The sequence below is a fragment of the Psammomys obesus genome, unplaced genomic scaffold (assembly GCF_907164565.1).
Source record: "Psammomys obesus unplaced genomic scaffold, mPsaObe1.curated_primary_1811, whole genome shotgun sequence".
In the NCBI taxonomy this organism is placed as follows: domain Eukaryota; kingdom Metazoa; phylum Chordata; class Mammalia; order Rodentia; family Muridae; genus Psammomys; species Psammomys obesus.
This window is the reverse complement of record NW_026596125.1, coordinates 5,366,639-5,382,599: the sequence shown is the minus strand read 5'-3', so window position 1 is coordinate 5,382,599 and position 15,961 is coordinate 5,366,639. Positions and strand designations below refer to the sequence as shown.

Sequence of the window (15,961 nt, the reverse complement as noted above, 5' to 3'; positions counted from 1 at the left end):
TCCTCCACAATTACAACTGTTTGCGAGCTGCTGTGTGGGTGCTGCCAGAGAGGCTAGTGCTCTACCTGCTCAACCATCTCCCTAGCTTACATTTCTGATGGAAATATGCACTCAGTTCACAAACAGCAGACTGTGAGGCCATGGAAGGGGGCACCCCTGGCTTCTGCAGATATTTGGAAGAAGGGCTTTCAAAGCTGGCCACTGACAAAGCTGCCAGACATTGGAGTTCTAGTTGCTCTCCTCCATCATGTGATATAAAAATTTTAAAACCTAAGTTTAATCTTCACAGTGACATTTAACTGGTTAAATTCATGCTTTTCTTTATGAACTGAGCAAGTCCCCTTTTCCTAGCTTGCTCAGAGTTTTACCATGGGTGGGCACTGGATTTTGACAAGTGCTTTTTTAAAAATTTTATTTCATGTGTATGGGTGTTTTTGTCTGTACCATGCGTGTGGCCAGAGAGGCCAGAAGAGAATGTTGAATCTCCGAGAACTAGAGTTACAGATGGTTGTGAGCTGTCATGTAGTTCCTAGGAATTAGACCCAGGTCCTCTGGAAGAGCAGACAGTGCTCTTTAATCACTGAGCCATCTCCAGGCCCTTGCCAAATGTCCTTCTCTGTTGCTATAATCACACACCTCACCTGTTGAGGACATAGATGACATGAACCGAAGACAGAATGCAGCTCACACGGGAGCGCACTTGCCCTCTCACCGTAAGAACACACAGAGCTGGAATCCAAGCCGTGCACTACCATCCACAGAGCTGGAATTAAAGCCGTGCACTGCCATCCAGCAAGTTGTGTTTTCTTATTACTAATATCCTAACGGAAATATACATTTTTCTTTTGTTTTAAGACAGGTTCTCATAAATGGCAAACTGGGCTTGAACTCATGGCGATCCTCCTGCCTCAGCCCCTTGAGTGCTAGGATCACAAGTGTGAGCCATCACACCTGGCTTTACTTTCACTCTCCTCAAGAAGTTTATTTATTTTAGATGTATTTACTACTGCCTGGAGGCTAAAGAACAAGACTGAGGGAGATGTTGGCTGAATTGGTTTGATTCTCAGGCCTCTTCCCAGCTGGTGTTGATGATGGATGTCCTCTCCTCTTCATAGGCTTTCCATTTGTCTGTGTCCTGAGCTTGTCGTTTTTTAAGGAAACCAGCTACATGGGATTAATGCCTATTCTCAATGAATTCAACTGATCCTAACCATCCTTTTAAAAGGCACAGTCTTCAAATACAATCATATTCTGGAGTTTGGAGATGTAAACTTCAACACAGGCATTTCAGGAAGACAGATTTCAGCACTTTTTCAACCCAGCCCTTAGATTTCTGAGGCAGGGTCTTCCTATGTAGCCCAGGCTAGCCTCTAAACTTACAGTCCTCCTGTCTTAGCCTTCCAATTGCTAGGATCACAGGCATACACCACCTTACCTGCTTAAATATTTATTAATACCTGCCTTTGCATTTACAGTTGAGTTAATTTCTGTCTCTGTGTGTGAACGACACGTGTATAGCTGCCTGTGATGGCCAGTAACATCATTAAATCCCCTGGAACTGGAGTTACAGGTAGTTTTGAGGTACCTGCTATGATGTTAGAAGAGCAGCAAATACTCTTAGGCGCTGAGCCATCTTTCTAGCCCCTCTACCACACTTTGATACGAGGTTTCATGTAGCCAAGGCTGGCCTTGAACTCCCTGTGTAAATGATAATGACTTCTCATCTTCTGAGTGACAGGATTTATGTCCTGATTAGATGGTGCTACGGATGGAATCCAGGTTTGGGAACATGGAGCAATCACTGTCAGCTGAGCTGTATCTCTAGCCCCTAGAGTAGGTTCTTACAAACAGCACATAGCTAGTCCGCTCTTGCTTTTGACCCACTGATAATTTCTCTTAATCCCAAGAGGAGAAAATACAAAGAAACCCACACTGAGATATGACCAAATTGTTGAAAATCCCTGACAAGAACAAAAATCTTAAAGTAGCAATAGGAAAACAATCCACTGTGCGAAGCGAGGAGGGCAGTGACTTCAGAAGTCCGAGCAGAAACTGCCCTGGGAGAAAACAGAAGACAGCACTAAGGCACTGAAAGACGCTGTCAACTCAGAGTTCTTCAGCCGACAACAACATGCGGTACAAGTGATGGCAAACTGGACTGTTCCAGGCAAACAGCACTTAAAAGTGCTTGTCACCACTGTACCTACACAGGAAATGTTCTTCAAGCAGAGGAAAATTTCAAGGTGAAAACTTGGGTATATACAAATTAATGGAGGGCAATGGAGAAGACAAATGAATGAGTAAAAGTAACTTAGTCCAAAACAAACACAGGAGTAGTGGTTTGAGTAAGAAGAGCCCCAGAGGCTTACAGAGTGGACTGTTTAGTCACCAGGGAGACTAGAAGGATTAGATGTGTGGCCTTAGTGGAAGAACTATGTCCCTGGGGGTGGCCTTTGAGGTTTTGAAAGCCCATGCCATAGCCTCACACCCTCTGGCTAGGGACTCAGCTTCTCCAGCACCATGTCTGCCATGCCTGCCGCCATGATAATGGATGGGGAAACTGTATGCAAGCCCTCAGTCAAACGCTTTCCTTCCCTTATAAGAATTTCTGTGGTCACAGTGTCTCTCCACAGCAATAGAATCATGACTAAGACATAGTGACTGATTGCTCAATGAAAGTCAGTGTGCTGTGAATTACAGCACACACATAGTAACTTTACATGGTCAACCACTTTGGAAAACAGGCTGTTTCCAGAAATACTGAATATATACTTTGTATGATCCAGCCATTCTACTCCTTCTCCAGAGTTCAGACATCCTGAATGTTAGGTCAGAATCTAAAATACTGGGCTCTGAATGCCCGATCTCATCTTTTCTCATCTTTTGTTGTATAAAACAACAACAAAACAAAACCAGGTGTGGTGGTGTGTACCTGTAATCCAGTACTCCTGAAGTAGAGGCAGGAAGATGAGAAGTTTAAGGTTGCCGTTAGATACATTATCGAGTTTGGGGCCAGCTCAGGACACAAGAGATCAAGTTTGAAAAGAAAAAATGAGATAGGGATAAAAAAGTACACATGCTATGACTGATTCATTCACACAAAACCCAACTAACTCATAAAATGCCAACTAACCAAGGTTATATAAAGCAGGCCAGAATTTTATAAGGGAACAAGGTGGGCCCAGATGATGCATGACAGAATTGCCATGCACACATATAGACAATTATTATTATTAATTTTTGAGACAGGGTCTTACTCTTTAGTTCTAGCTGGCTTTTGGAATTCAATGATGACCAGGCTGACCTTGAACTCAGATCATCTTCCTCTGCCTCCCCATAGCAAGCTAGGACCAAGGGCATGTAGCACCACACCTGGCTCTGTATCAAAATGGTAACTTGAATACTCTTTTGTTGTTGCTATTATTTGTTTTGTTTTGGGGGACAGGTCTTGCTATATAGTTTAGGCTGGTCTTGAACTCAAGATCATCTTCCCTTATGCCCATGAGTTATGAACTTAAAGGCATCCACCATCATTCCCTACATGTAAAGTTTGTTTCTTCCCTTTAAAGATAGGGTCTCTACAGCCTCGACTAGCCAGCAACTTGCAATCCTCTTGCCTCACTTCATGCCTGGGACTACAGACACATGCCAAAATGCTCAGTGCGTAAAGTGCACGTTTAAAAGGCAAGAATGACGACAGCAGACAACGCACACGTGCATTGAAAGATGCGTCTGCTTTAACCGTCTGGAACGCCTGGCAATTCCCCTGCCGCACCTCTGCATGTCGAGATCACAGGTGTGAGCTACCCTATCCAGCTTAAGGCAGATGAAGTGCCTTCTCCCAGAGCTGACACTCCAAATTCAGAACACAGGCTTTTTACCTTTCATTTTTTCCCTGAACTGTTCAAAAAAGATACGCTTACTCTAGGTCCACACATATCTAACTAAAGTGACATTTGACATTTGTCAACCTGAGCCTTTGGCTTATAAACATGGCAAAACAAAATGCTTCTAAGCAGGTGGTGGACACAGGCCTATAAGCCCAGTGCCAGGGAAATGGAGACAGAAGGATTGCAGGGTCAACACAGCCAGGGTTGTGCAATGAGGTCCTGTTACAAACAAAGGATTTGAAAGCGATGCGTTTCCTTCTGACTTACTTCCCTCCCCAAGTTCAAACATGCGGTAGAAGGGATAACAAAGATGTCCTGGAGCCTCCGCCTACTGAATGAATTGCAGAACCAAGGAGCTGTCCAGGGGGTTCCAGGACAGTCCCAGGGTACTTTTTTGCAAGTACAGGTGTTCAGGTCCTTAGATTCTGGACAAGTTCCAAGTTGAGTAATTATTTTCTCTCCCGCTGTACCTCCTGCTGCTTCTGGTGGATATGGAATTCTTACTCACTTCCTGCACTCCATGTGGGAGAAGCACTGTGCAGCTGTCAAGCAGCTGCCACAGGCCTCTGCATATATAGTCTCTAAAGCAGTTTTGGATGAAAGGCACTATATAAACATAGTTTACTGTCACGTATTGGTGGCCCTTCTACTTGGTAGGCTTTGTGAGAGTCTAACTGTACATCCAGATGTGTATTCTGCAGCACGGTAACATTCAATCTCTTCCCCGCCCTGCTCTTGAAGCCCACTCTGTAACAGTACAGCTCTTACCACCAGCGTCCGTAGACAGAGCGTCCCTGCAGGAGCACGGGGGTCCAAAGCAGCCACAAGATCCCACACTTTGATCTTTCTAAAGACCAGAAAGGGGAGAAAATCCTAGTTGAAAGCAAACTTAAGGGAAGACAAGAACAGCAAAAAATTGGGGCAATAAATATGGATAGTGGACGTAGCTCACAGAAATCAGATGACTCCTCTGTCTGGGAGACTGAGTTCTCACATCCCCTCTTACAATATCCACTTTGTATGCCTGGCCTGTTATGGTGAATTTGTCTGGTTCTTTGCTTTATAGGGCAAACCAGACAAATATATAATCAAATAGCCAAAGTAATAATCAACATAAACACATAAGTAAAGTGATTGGGAGGAATATTTAGAAAACAGTGAGCAAAAGAGAAGTGAGTATCAACTAAGCAACAAGGCACAGAAACTTCGAGCCAAGGAAGGGTTAGAGTTAACGTCACCGACGGGAGGGAAGGCAGGAGCTAGGTATTGAGCCCAGGGCCTTGCGCATGCCCGGCACATGCCCTGCCAGTGAGCTGCCAGCTGGGCGCTCAGGTTTGTCCCTCATTGCCAGCAGACTCACCCGTCATAGGCCCCACTCACTATCCTTTTGCTGTCAAACCGGATGCAGCGCACCAGTTCCTCGTGGCCCTCCAACACCCGCAGACACGCGCCGCACTCTATGTCCCACAGTCTGGAAGAGAAAACGGAGTCAAGGAAACCTTCATGGATTTTTGTTTTGTTTTTTGAAGACTGAGCTTCTCTCTGTAGCCCTGGCTGTCCTGGAACTCACTTTGTAGCACAGGTTGGCCTCAAAATCATAGCTCATAGAATCTTTTCTAGGCCTTGAATATTACACTGTATTTCATGCATCCTTTAAAAATTCACAAAGGGGTCTAGAAAACTGGCTCAGTGGTTAAGACTTCTGATTCCCAGCACCCATTAGGGTTCATAACTTTGTAACTCCAGTTCCAGAGGATCGAACACACACTTCTGACCTCCTTGGAACTTAGGCACACATGTGGTACAAATACATACACAGAGGCAGCACAGTCATACACAAAACAGAAATATGTTTTAAGCCTGGCATGGTGGCACACGCCTTTAATTCTAGCACTGAGGTAGGCGGATGTGAATTCAAGTCCAGCTTGGTCTACAAAGTGAGTCCAAGACAGCCAAGCTACACAGAGAAAAACCTGTCTCGAAAAACAAACAAAAAACAAGAGAAATATATTTTAAATTTTCACAAAGATCAGTCACTCACATAAAAGTATATTATTTTCAGTATAATTTATTTCCTATCTGCTATATAATGTGGGTAGAAAAAAGTGTGTGATTAACATATGAATGTAGGTAAGTGCTTTCAAAACACAATACGTTATGTAAGTCTAAGTCTAGGTTGTTTTTTGTTGTTATTATTTTGATTTTGTGAGGCAGGGTTTCTCTGTGTAGCCTTGGTTGTCTTGGACCTTGCTCTGTAGCCCAGGCTGGGCCGTGAACTCACAGAGATCTGCCTGCCTCTGCCTGAGTGCTGGGATTAAAGGCGTGTGCCATCACCACCTGCTTGAAGCCAGGTTCTTACAGGCAGGAATTCAATGTACAGAAAGAGGCTGAGCAACTCAACACAGTGCTGCTTCCTAACATCACCCCTACGAATGTGACGCACGTGTCAGGGACATCTGACTCTCACAAAGCACCTCCACCTCTGTTGGAGGATGCCACTCTCACCACTGTCCAGGGCAGCCACCATATGACAGAAAGGCAAACACAAATCTCAGAAAGTCTGCTGCGATCAGCAGCTATTATTTTTTTTTTTTGATATGCTTTAGCCCAATCCCAGTGATTTCTAGGAATGGCAGATTTGCTATGCAGCATGCCTAGCTCTTCTTTTACCTTCCCTCAGGCATCGTAGGAAAGGAGAGGGCAGATAAAATTTCCAAATTCTAACCATCTTTCTGTCATTCATGTTTGTAAGGGTAAAATCCAAAAAAGGACATAGACTTGTGCAACCTTCATATTTAAAGACAGTCAGCTCTCTGCCTAACTACTGTATTGAAGCAAAAAGTCATGATTTCTAGCAGAGAAACAAATCTTTTTTTTTTTTTGGTGTTTTCAACAACACTGGCATGGAGAAAAGGCCTTTATTTGCATTTTTCAACTGCAGGTAACACATCATCAAAAGGCTTTTCTATGCTGTCTCTCTGGTAGGGCAAACTTTTGACCTGTGATAGCCACAGAAAGGAGACATATCTGATTATAAACACTGTGGGAAGGACGGCTGCTGCTTGCCTGATGGTGTTGTCCGATGACCCGCTCACCACCAGCCTGTCTCTGTACTGCAAACAGGCGATCCCGCGCTTGTGTCCATTTAGGGTCCTCACAAATTCACAAGTACTTGTGTTCCACACCTGAGACAGAAAAATGACAACTGAGCAGTTGATCAGGTACTTTGATTTACAGTAACCAGGACCAATGCAAAGCTGGCTGCTGTGATACAAGGATTTGTCAAATTGATTTACTCTTATGGAATCAGTCTCCTTTTGAGGGAGTATTGTTGCGTGTGCACACTTGGTGTCCTCCCTAGCTCCTTCCCACCAATTGTTTTAAAGAGATGTATTTATTATTTTTATGTGTCTGTGTACGCCACACGTATGCAGGGATCCGGAGGCCAGAAGTTGACTTGGCTGGAATTAGAGTTTTAAGTGGTTTTGAGACACTATTTGCATGCTGACAACTAAACCCAGGTCCTTTGCAAAAGCAGCACAGTCTCAACACACTGAGGCACCTCACTAGCCGCTTCACCTTATTCTTTGAGACAAAGCTTACTGATCTGGCTGGAATGGCTTGCCAGTGAGCACCAGGGACTTGCTGTCTTTGCCTGTGTAGCACTGAGATCACAAACCTATGGTGCCACATCTTTTTCATTGCTGAATGGGAGTTTTTGTGCTTGTGTGGCAAGGCCTTCATCAACCTGGCCACGTCCTCAGCTTCACAATTTATATTTTCCTGAACTTAAATTTTCATTTGCTTTTCTCACACTGGCAATAACTGCCATCATCAGTGGCACTGTTCTCACCTTCCCATGCTGGGTCTTGGGCACACTAGGCAAGTGGTCTACCAATGACTTACAGCTCTAGCCCATTATCATCATTTACAGAAATAAGAATGGAATTTAATATTACATTATTCTACAATAATGCTTCCTTATGCAGTTGTCCTCAATCACACTTTTACACAAACTCCTTACTGCAGCTTGGGAACTCAGTGGACAGCGCCCTATTACCTTTATGGTTCTATCTCCAGATGCAGAAACGATGTACTTGTCATCAAAGTCTACGACATTGACCGCAGCTCGGTGTCCCACCAGCACCCTCCTGAGGGTGATGTCAGTTGGGGAAGCCATATCCCATACAGCAATGGAACGGTCTTTGGAACAGGTCACCATCATGCCATTATTGAAGCGCAAGTGCAGAACTGCCTCACAATGGTGAATCAGCGTGTTGAGCATCTCGCCTGCATTTACATCCCACACTCTGAAAAGGACACCCCAAAGTTAGACTACAGTGCATTGCCTGTTTTTGACCATGGAGCTTACCATCAATGACCCCCGACACCTTTTTTTTTTTTTCCTTTCTTTCTTTTCTCCTTTTTCATACAAGAAAGAAGCTCTGTGTAGCTCTGGCTGTCCTGGAGCTCACTGTGTAGACCAGGGTAGCCTTGAACTCAGAGATACACTTGTTTCTGCCTTCTGAGTGCTGGGACTAAGGCTGTGCACCCCCACGCCTTGTTCCCCTTCTTTCATGGCCAAGTGTGCTCTTCCTTTGCAGCCCCAAGGTGAAGTACACCCGGAACACGAGAAATCGGTGAGAGAGGAAAGGCAGGGCTTAGTGGGTGCTTCCTGGGGAGAACCTTAAGATGGGAAACCTGGCCAAGCTGTAGTGCTCGGGGATGAGGATACAGACACGACACCTGACAATCTGTCCCAGATTTTCAGTCATTGTTCTAACACTGACATTCAATAAAGAAGACATATGTAAACTAGGAATTTAATAAAGAACAGCTGTAGTATTTGTCCCAGTGACTGCACCATGGCCAAGATATTCTGCCACAGACTTAACAATGTGGACTTGATTCTTCACAAGAGTAAGGACCCTTGGGTAGCTTGAGAACTGGACCATGACAGAATTACCTTGATCACTCTAATTTGGATATTGGTTTTCTTTTTTAAAACACTTTATTTCCCTTTTCCAGCTTACACTCCTTTTGGAAAGTGATTTTTTTTTTTTTTTTTTTTTTGGTGCTGCAGTGTTGCTAAGAGGTCGAGTGCTGCTTAGCACACTAAGCTCTGGGTTCGATGCCAACACTGCCGAGACAACAAACAGGCAAACACCATTTCTCCCTAGCTTGTAAATGATCTAAGCATCTACAATGCTCCAGCCCCCTCGAGGCGCGCCACAGCACAGAGAAGAGGTAACGGCCAACAGCTGCAAGGGCAGGGTGTGCTGTGCCCAGAAGCGAGCGTAGGAGCTTTTCCTACTAGAGACTTTAACAATGCAGCTACCGCCTTTTATTCCAGTGTTTCCCCAAAGTTACTTTTGATGTATTATGCTTACTAAATCCTTTAGCTTAAGGTGAAATTCCTAGCAGGTTTCCAGCAGTGCTGCTGGTACCCTGAACTCAGGCTACACTGGACTCCAGCAGTATAATGGCTGTGTCATCAAATCACCAAAGCCTCTGGAAATTGAAGGCCCCTCCCCGACTGAACCTCGCAATTAAACACTGTGGGAACGGCAGGGGAGGGGCTGGCAAGGATGGAGCCCTGCTCACCTGTATGCACTTGAAAGAGCTCATGCATGCCCACGCTGCAGTTATAATCACCTGGAAGAGAGGCTTCATTCCCTTCCTGTCATCCCGCGGGGCAACCTCATATGGAATGCAAGACTTCCCATAAAGCGGGGGAAGGTTCCTATGACAGGTGCTTCTCCAAATTAAAATCTGTGTGTAGCTTCTTAAACGTGCCAAAGTGGAAACACACCCAATGGTTCCAAAATCAAGTGCTTGGTTCTAGAGTGACAAGTGGCTGCTCGAAAGCTACCAGTTCATTCTTTAGTTTCAGAAATGTGCTCAGGAAGATGGAGAAAACTACTGTGACGGAAAGTGGAGGAGGGTGTTGGGAGTTCAAAAAAGAGCAGCTGAAATTTCCTACCTGACAGTGGAATCTGACGACCCAGTTATGATCACTCTGTCATCATACTGGAGACACAGGACAGAGCCTGTGTGGCCTGTGAGAATTCGCTTGCATTCCAATGTGCTTTTATCCCAGATCTAGGAAGGCAAACGAGATCCTTTTGATCAGTGTCATAATGGGGTGCTGTGGAGACTTGTTGTTCTGTACATGTATGACCCCCAACATCAAAGCCCAGAGAGGGTGCGACCACATTCTTTCCTTCAGGTAGGGCTAAGCACCTGGATGTGATGACTTCGGTTCTAACGCTAACTTTATCCTTTTCATTAAGGGGGAAGAGTAGCCTATAATTATGAAGGCCAAAATAACAACAGCTTCCATCAGTGCACTTCTGGAAAGGAGTTCCGCCCTGGGACTAGCCATTTGTATGATCCTCTGAGGAGAAGCAGAAACTTGCCTTTCAGGAATGGATTTTGGCTTTGGTACTGGAACCAATCTAAAACTGTCACTTCCTAGAAACAATATTTGGGTTGGCTTCAGACAGCTTTATGGATGCAGTCACCCTTATCCCCATGCTACGATTCTCAACTGAAGAGGCTTCACTCACCTTGATGGTGTTGTCTCGAAGGCCGCTTACTATTTTCTGGTCATCATACTGTAAACAGTAAACTCCTTTGCTTGTTTCACTTCGGCAGTGGATTCTCTGTAAACTATGCCGTCCACATCTCCAATTGGATTCTATTGTCTAAAGAGAAGGCAAGAACTCAAACCAAAGGCTCAGTGTGGTACTCTACGGCAATAGCTCTCAACCTGTGGGTCGTGACCCCTTTGAGCTGAATGATCCTTTCACAGGGGTCTCCTAAGACCCTTGGAAAACACAGACATTTACAATTCATGCCAGGAACAAAATTATGTTATGAAATAATTTGATGATTGGGGGCAGGGGAGTCCATAACCTTGAGGGTCGCAACACTGGGAAAGTTGAGAACCACTGCTGTCTGGGCTACACACAACTAAACCCTAAAGAGCAGACACTAGTCATGCTGCATGCTTAGGCGCTCCTTAGACACGCAGCGGCCACACCTGCTCATGGCCTTCCTCGAAGGCTCTTCAGCTGCGGAGTGCAAATGCCTCGCTGCTGTTCTCTCTTGTCCTCTCATCTAGTTATCGGGGAAACAAATGTTTTAAAACTATACAAAGACTGGGAATTTTCTGCACTTTATCAACCTTACTCTAGTAAATTTTTAACTCACACTGAAAACTTTAATGAGTTTTCTGTAACAATATTGTAACTGAAACATTCCCTACCATTCAGCAAATGTTTGGAAATACATTGATTCTTACCTCAATATCTTGTATAATTTTAGGATAAAGTGCTCTATAAAAAGAGTTGGGAGGAGCATTCTCATCAGGAGGTTTGTTTTTGAATAAGTACTGTCCCCTAAAAAAACAAATATTTACCAATGAAAATCATAAATCCACTTATAAGAACCTTTATATTTTTTCAAAGTGTTTCAGTTACCATTCCACATAACTTCAACTAGCTAGCCTGTCAAGGCATGATGGCACGGTGATTTTTAGGAGTCAGATGTCAAAATGTTAAGGTCCTGGAATCTAAGGAACTTGACCAACATCGAGCCCAGTGCAGTACATCAGAGTACCAAGCCCTCTGGGGTGCTTTATGTTGACACAAGAATACTTAGAATTCATTTCCTAGTCTGCCAGGCTTCTGTGCACGTACTGATTTTATTGTTTGATAATAACATCGATTCTTCTAGCTAATAACAAAACCATTGCTTCCCCGCCTCGGTGCTGGGGCTTGAACCCAGAACTCTGTGCACATTGAGTGCAGTGGCTACCCACTCTACCAGTGCGCTGCCTTTCAGCTAGCACAGTTGGGCCGAGGCCAGAGGAAGCCAGCATGCTGGGTGACAGCAATGCTTCTGTCATGGAGATGACGCTTCTTATTCATCACTCGGGGTAAGGGGTAAGGGAGGCTAGCTGGCTGCTTAGTCACAGGGCTATTCCTCATCACTGTGGCAGGCCTCCAAAAGAGGCAATTTAGTTCACAGAAGAGAAAAAAAGGGCCAAATGAATGTCTTATGAAGGAAGAGGTGAGAACAAAGGCCAAGCACACCACACCATCATGTGTGAGGTAGGAGGCTGGCTTTTAGGTGTGCTCCTATGTGCACACAGATGGATTCCCTGACTTTTAGCATGTTAGCATCCCCTTTCTTTTGGCAGCACATCTCTGAATACTCACATCCCAAACTAGACTGCTACAAAAAAAAAAAAAAAAAAAAAAGGTAAATGGCAATCACTTCCTGCTGGGTAAAAAATTTAATTCCTTATCCTGAAGTTAAGAACCCACCAAACACGGTGTGGAAGCTAGTAAAGCCCACTATGGGTGTTCTAACTGCTGTTCTCACTGGCACCGTGCCCTGCGAAGTGGAGACAGGCAGAAATGCCTCTGAGTGTAATCCTGGCACCAGAGAAATCATGTTTTCTCTGGGCCAGTCATCCACTTGTGCCTCTATAGCTCCATTACAATATAATTAATTGTTCTGTGTCTCCAGGAGAGCTTCTCCCCTGCCCTCTCCCTAGTATACACCTTGAAAATTAGTTGAGAAAATCTTCTCTCAGGAAGGCAACTGGCTCTGATGTCTATCTTAATACAAAAAAGAAACTGCAATGGGGAAGTGAAAAGAACAGTTTTGTTTTTGTTTTTAAAGGAGAACTGTGAAATAGGATACACCAATATAAAGGACAAATAAGTGACTTTGAGAAGCAATTCTGGATCAGTGCCATCTTTCTCAACAGTCTGATTATGTAAACACTTTTCATGCAGACGAGAAAAACTATTGTTTTTCAGTGCCTACACTGTTCCTGAGATTCTTGACTTCCTCTGAGTCTTTGCGTTTGAGTCTATAAAGGTATTATTCCAGGATTTTCTTCACATTTCTCTATATCCTCAGAAAACAGGACCTGAATGAATCTCTAATCTTGTTTTCTAACCCACTACCTTTACCATGCCTTACAAATGTATATTAATTTCTCCAAGTCAAAGATGCTACAGAGAAGTGGCTAGATATTGAGGACTGGCTTCTCCGTCTGTATCTCTTTTAAGTCAAAATCTTTTATGGTGTATGATCTTTGACAACAGGGACCACTTCTATGAAAAATGCCTGGTACCTAGGAGAATGGGAGTGCCTGATAAATGTGAAATATTAAATTTAGAATGTTATCATAAAATGTGATCTCCTGATTAAGAAAATGGACTTTTCCCAAGTGGTCTTTTATCATCCATTTAAGAGTTACCATTACTGAGCAGAGAGCATTATCTAGTGTTATTTAAGAGAGAAAACTGCAAAGTTCATGTCCTAGGGGCAAACTGTCAAATCCATCTAGGTATAAAATATAACAGCAAAGTGTAAGTTAAATCTTGGTGATTCAAATTGTTCTAGGAAGACTGTATTTACTTGTATACTTTTGAAAAGAAGAACCTGAAGGCATTGTCAAAGACAACCATACGGGGAAAAGAACAACATAAAAAGGCTTTAACACAGAGGGCTGGTAAGGATAACTTCAAAAACTGCTAATGAGCTGGGCATAATGATGCACGCCTTTAATCCAGCACTCAGGAGGCAGAGGCAAGAGGGTCTTTTCTGAGTTTGAGGCCAGCCTGGTCTACAAAGTGAGCTCCAGGACAGCCAGGGTTACACAGAAAGATACTGTCTTTGAAAGAAGAGAGAGAGGGAATAAGAAATTGATCATAGGGGCTAGAGAGATGGCTCTGCTCTTCCAGAGGTCCTGAGTTCAATTCCCAGCAACCACATGGTGGCTCACAACCATCTATAGCGAGATCTGGTGCTCTCTTCTGGAGTGCACCTGTACATGCAGATAGAACACTGTGTTAAGTAATAAATAAATAAATCTTTTTTTTTTTTTTTTAAAGAAATTGATCATAAATTATTTCTTCTGAGGAAGGGAGAACTGGCACATTCCTGCACTGAGAAGGCTGAGGCTGGAGGCTGGCCAAGAAGCTGGACTATGCAGCAAGGCCCTGTCTCAACACTACCACCACCCAAACACAAAGACAATACACAAAGGTAATAGAGGTGCAACTATCACCAAGAGCCACCACACAGACATTCACAGAGCACACAAGTATTTGTATTTACCACTTCATGGGGTTATATCAAATTTTATCAGTGTGATCAAAGACAAGGGAATCTGGTCATAAAGCTGAGTGACTTCAAAAGAGTCGGAGGGAGGTCAGAGGCTGAATAAAGAGAAACAGTGGTACTAACTGCATGAATAAGTCTCAGCTGTATCTTCAAGGACTCTTTTGAGAGAGGGTTTCTCTGTGTAGCCTTGGCTGTCCTGGACTCCCTTTGAGGACCAGGTTGGCCTTGATCTCTCACAGAGATCTGACTGCCTCTGCCCCCAGAGTGCTGGGGCTAAAGGTGTGCACCACCATGCCTGGCTTTCAAGGACTCATTTAAAAGGTTAAAAAGTGGACTGGGATGTAAGTCAAGAGTAGAAAACTTGCCTAACATGTACAAAACCCTCAGTTTGATTCCAGGCATCACAAAATTATTGGGGAAAAAAGAGAAAAGCTCTCCCCGTCTTTTCAGTGATGGTTTTTATTACTGTCTTCATAACCAACATAAAAGACCCCACTGTTTAGGCCCAACCTAAACAGAAGTCTGCTTTTCCGTTTGCATTTACACATACACACATCTCAGAAGCCCACATCTGCTTCTCTTTGCTTTCAAATAGGTTATCGTTTATGATGAAAGTTTCTGGCTTTGATACTACAAATAAAAACAAGGAGTATTTTAACAGGGCATGACGTCTTTTTTTAAAAATTTTTTTAAGACTTATTTATTTTTACTATGTATACAGTGTTCTGCCTGTGTGTGTGCCTGCACACCAGAAGAGGGCACCAGATCTCATTAAAGATGGTTGTGAGCCACCATGTGGTTGCTGACAATTGAACTCAGAACCTCTGGAAGAACAGCCCCAGTGCTCTTAACCTCTGAGCCATCTCTCCAGCCTGACACAAAGTCTGTTTTAGCTAAGAATTGAATTTTTTTTTTTTTATTATGTACACAATGTTCTATACACCTGCATGACAGAAGAGTGCACCAGATCTTATAATAGATGACTGTGAGCCACCATGTGGTTGCTAGGAATTGAACTCAGGACCTCTGGAAGAGCAGCCTGTGCTCTTAACCTCTGAGCCATCTCTCCAGCCCCAAGAATCGAATTTTTAAAATTGAGAGTTAAGGCCTGAATTATCTGGAGGAGAGTTTCTTTGCTTTACTAAGGTATGGAGAATCTTTTTAGATTCTGTAAAAGTTCCCCAAGTAAGCTGTGTATTCCACTTCTAAAGCTGGTCTTGGCTTCAGCAAATGATGAACTGAAGAGCATACATGGTAAACTATCAGAGTAAGAAGGCAGTAAGCAAAGGCAGTTTCTACTTTCAACATAGGAAGAAAGATTTAAGGGGAAAAAAGTAAGAAAAAAATAACAAGTTTACAGTCATATAGCAAGAACACTGCTAGCATTTGGATCCCTGGCCTGGATGTGAGAATAAAGGTTTTTAAGTCTTCCTAATAGCTCACATGGCAGAAACTTCCAAAGCGCTTGCCATAGTACTCAGGTCAACATATTCATGAGTTTATGAATTTCAAGAACACAAAAAGTTCTGAGAGCGGCAAGCATAATTTTATGAAAATTTGAAGGAAGGTTGATATCTCCTGCCTCAATTTCCTTCCTGGCTGGGATTTACAGGTATGGACCACCATGCCCACCCAGCTAAATGAAGATTTGTTTTTGCTTATAGAACTGAGGAAACTGAGACCAAAGCCTTGTATACACAACGCAGGCACATGCAGCCCTTAACTATTTTTACACTTGTTTGAGACAGGGTCATGATATAGAACTAGGGTGGGCCTCATGTGTTAGCCTCCTTCCCTCTGCTTAGAAAAGCATGCCCTGAAGCACCAACGTGAGCTTTCCTTTAGTAATCTTAACTAAAGAGGTTGTATAGGACTCCATATAAAACCAGACCAAAAAAAAAAAAAAAAAAAAAAAAAGTTAA

At 43.5% G+C, this 15,961-nt stretch overlaps 1 protein-coding gene across 7 annotated transcripts in view; it reads right to left on the bottom strand.

Annotated features, from left to right (window-relative positions):
• Window positions 1-15,961, bottom strand: part of Btrc (beta-transducin repeat containing E3 ubiquitin protein ligase) — a 162,599-nt gene that overhangs the window by 4,902 nt on the left and 141,736 nt on the right. For all 7 annotated transcript variants that reach the window (XM_055630137.1, XM_055630136.1, XM_055630132.1 and 4 more), the window contains 7 exons: window positions 11,197-11,293; window positions 10,460-10,597; window positions 9,874-9,992; window positions 7,951-8,200; window positions 6,957-7,075; window positions 5,251-5,361; window positions 4,659-4,737 (listed from right to left, as the gene is read on the bottom strand). In XM_055630137.1, the coding sequence (XP_055486112.1) occupies window positions 4,659-4,737; window positions 5,251-5,361; window positions 6,957-7,075; window positions 7,951-8,200; window positions 9,874-9,992; window positions 10,460-10,597; window positions 11,197-11,293 (913 nt within the window). The remainder of the gene's footprint in view (window positions 1-4,658; window positions 4,738-5,250; window positions 5,362-6,956; window positions 7,076-7,950; window positions 8,201-9,873; window positions 9,993-10,459; window positions 10,598-11,196; window positions 11,294-15,961) is intronic.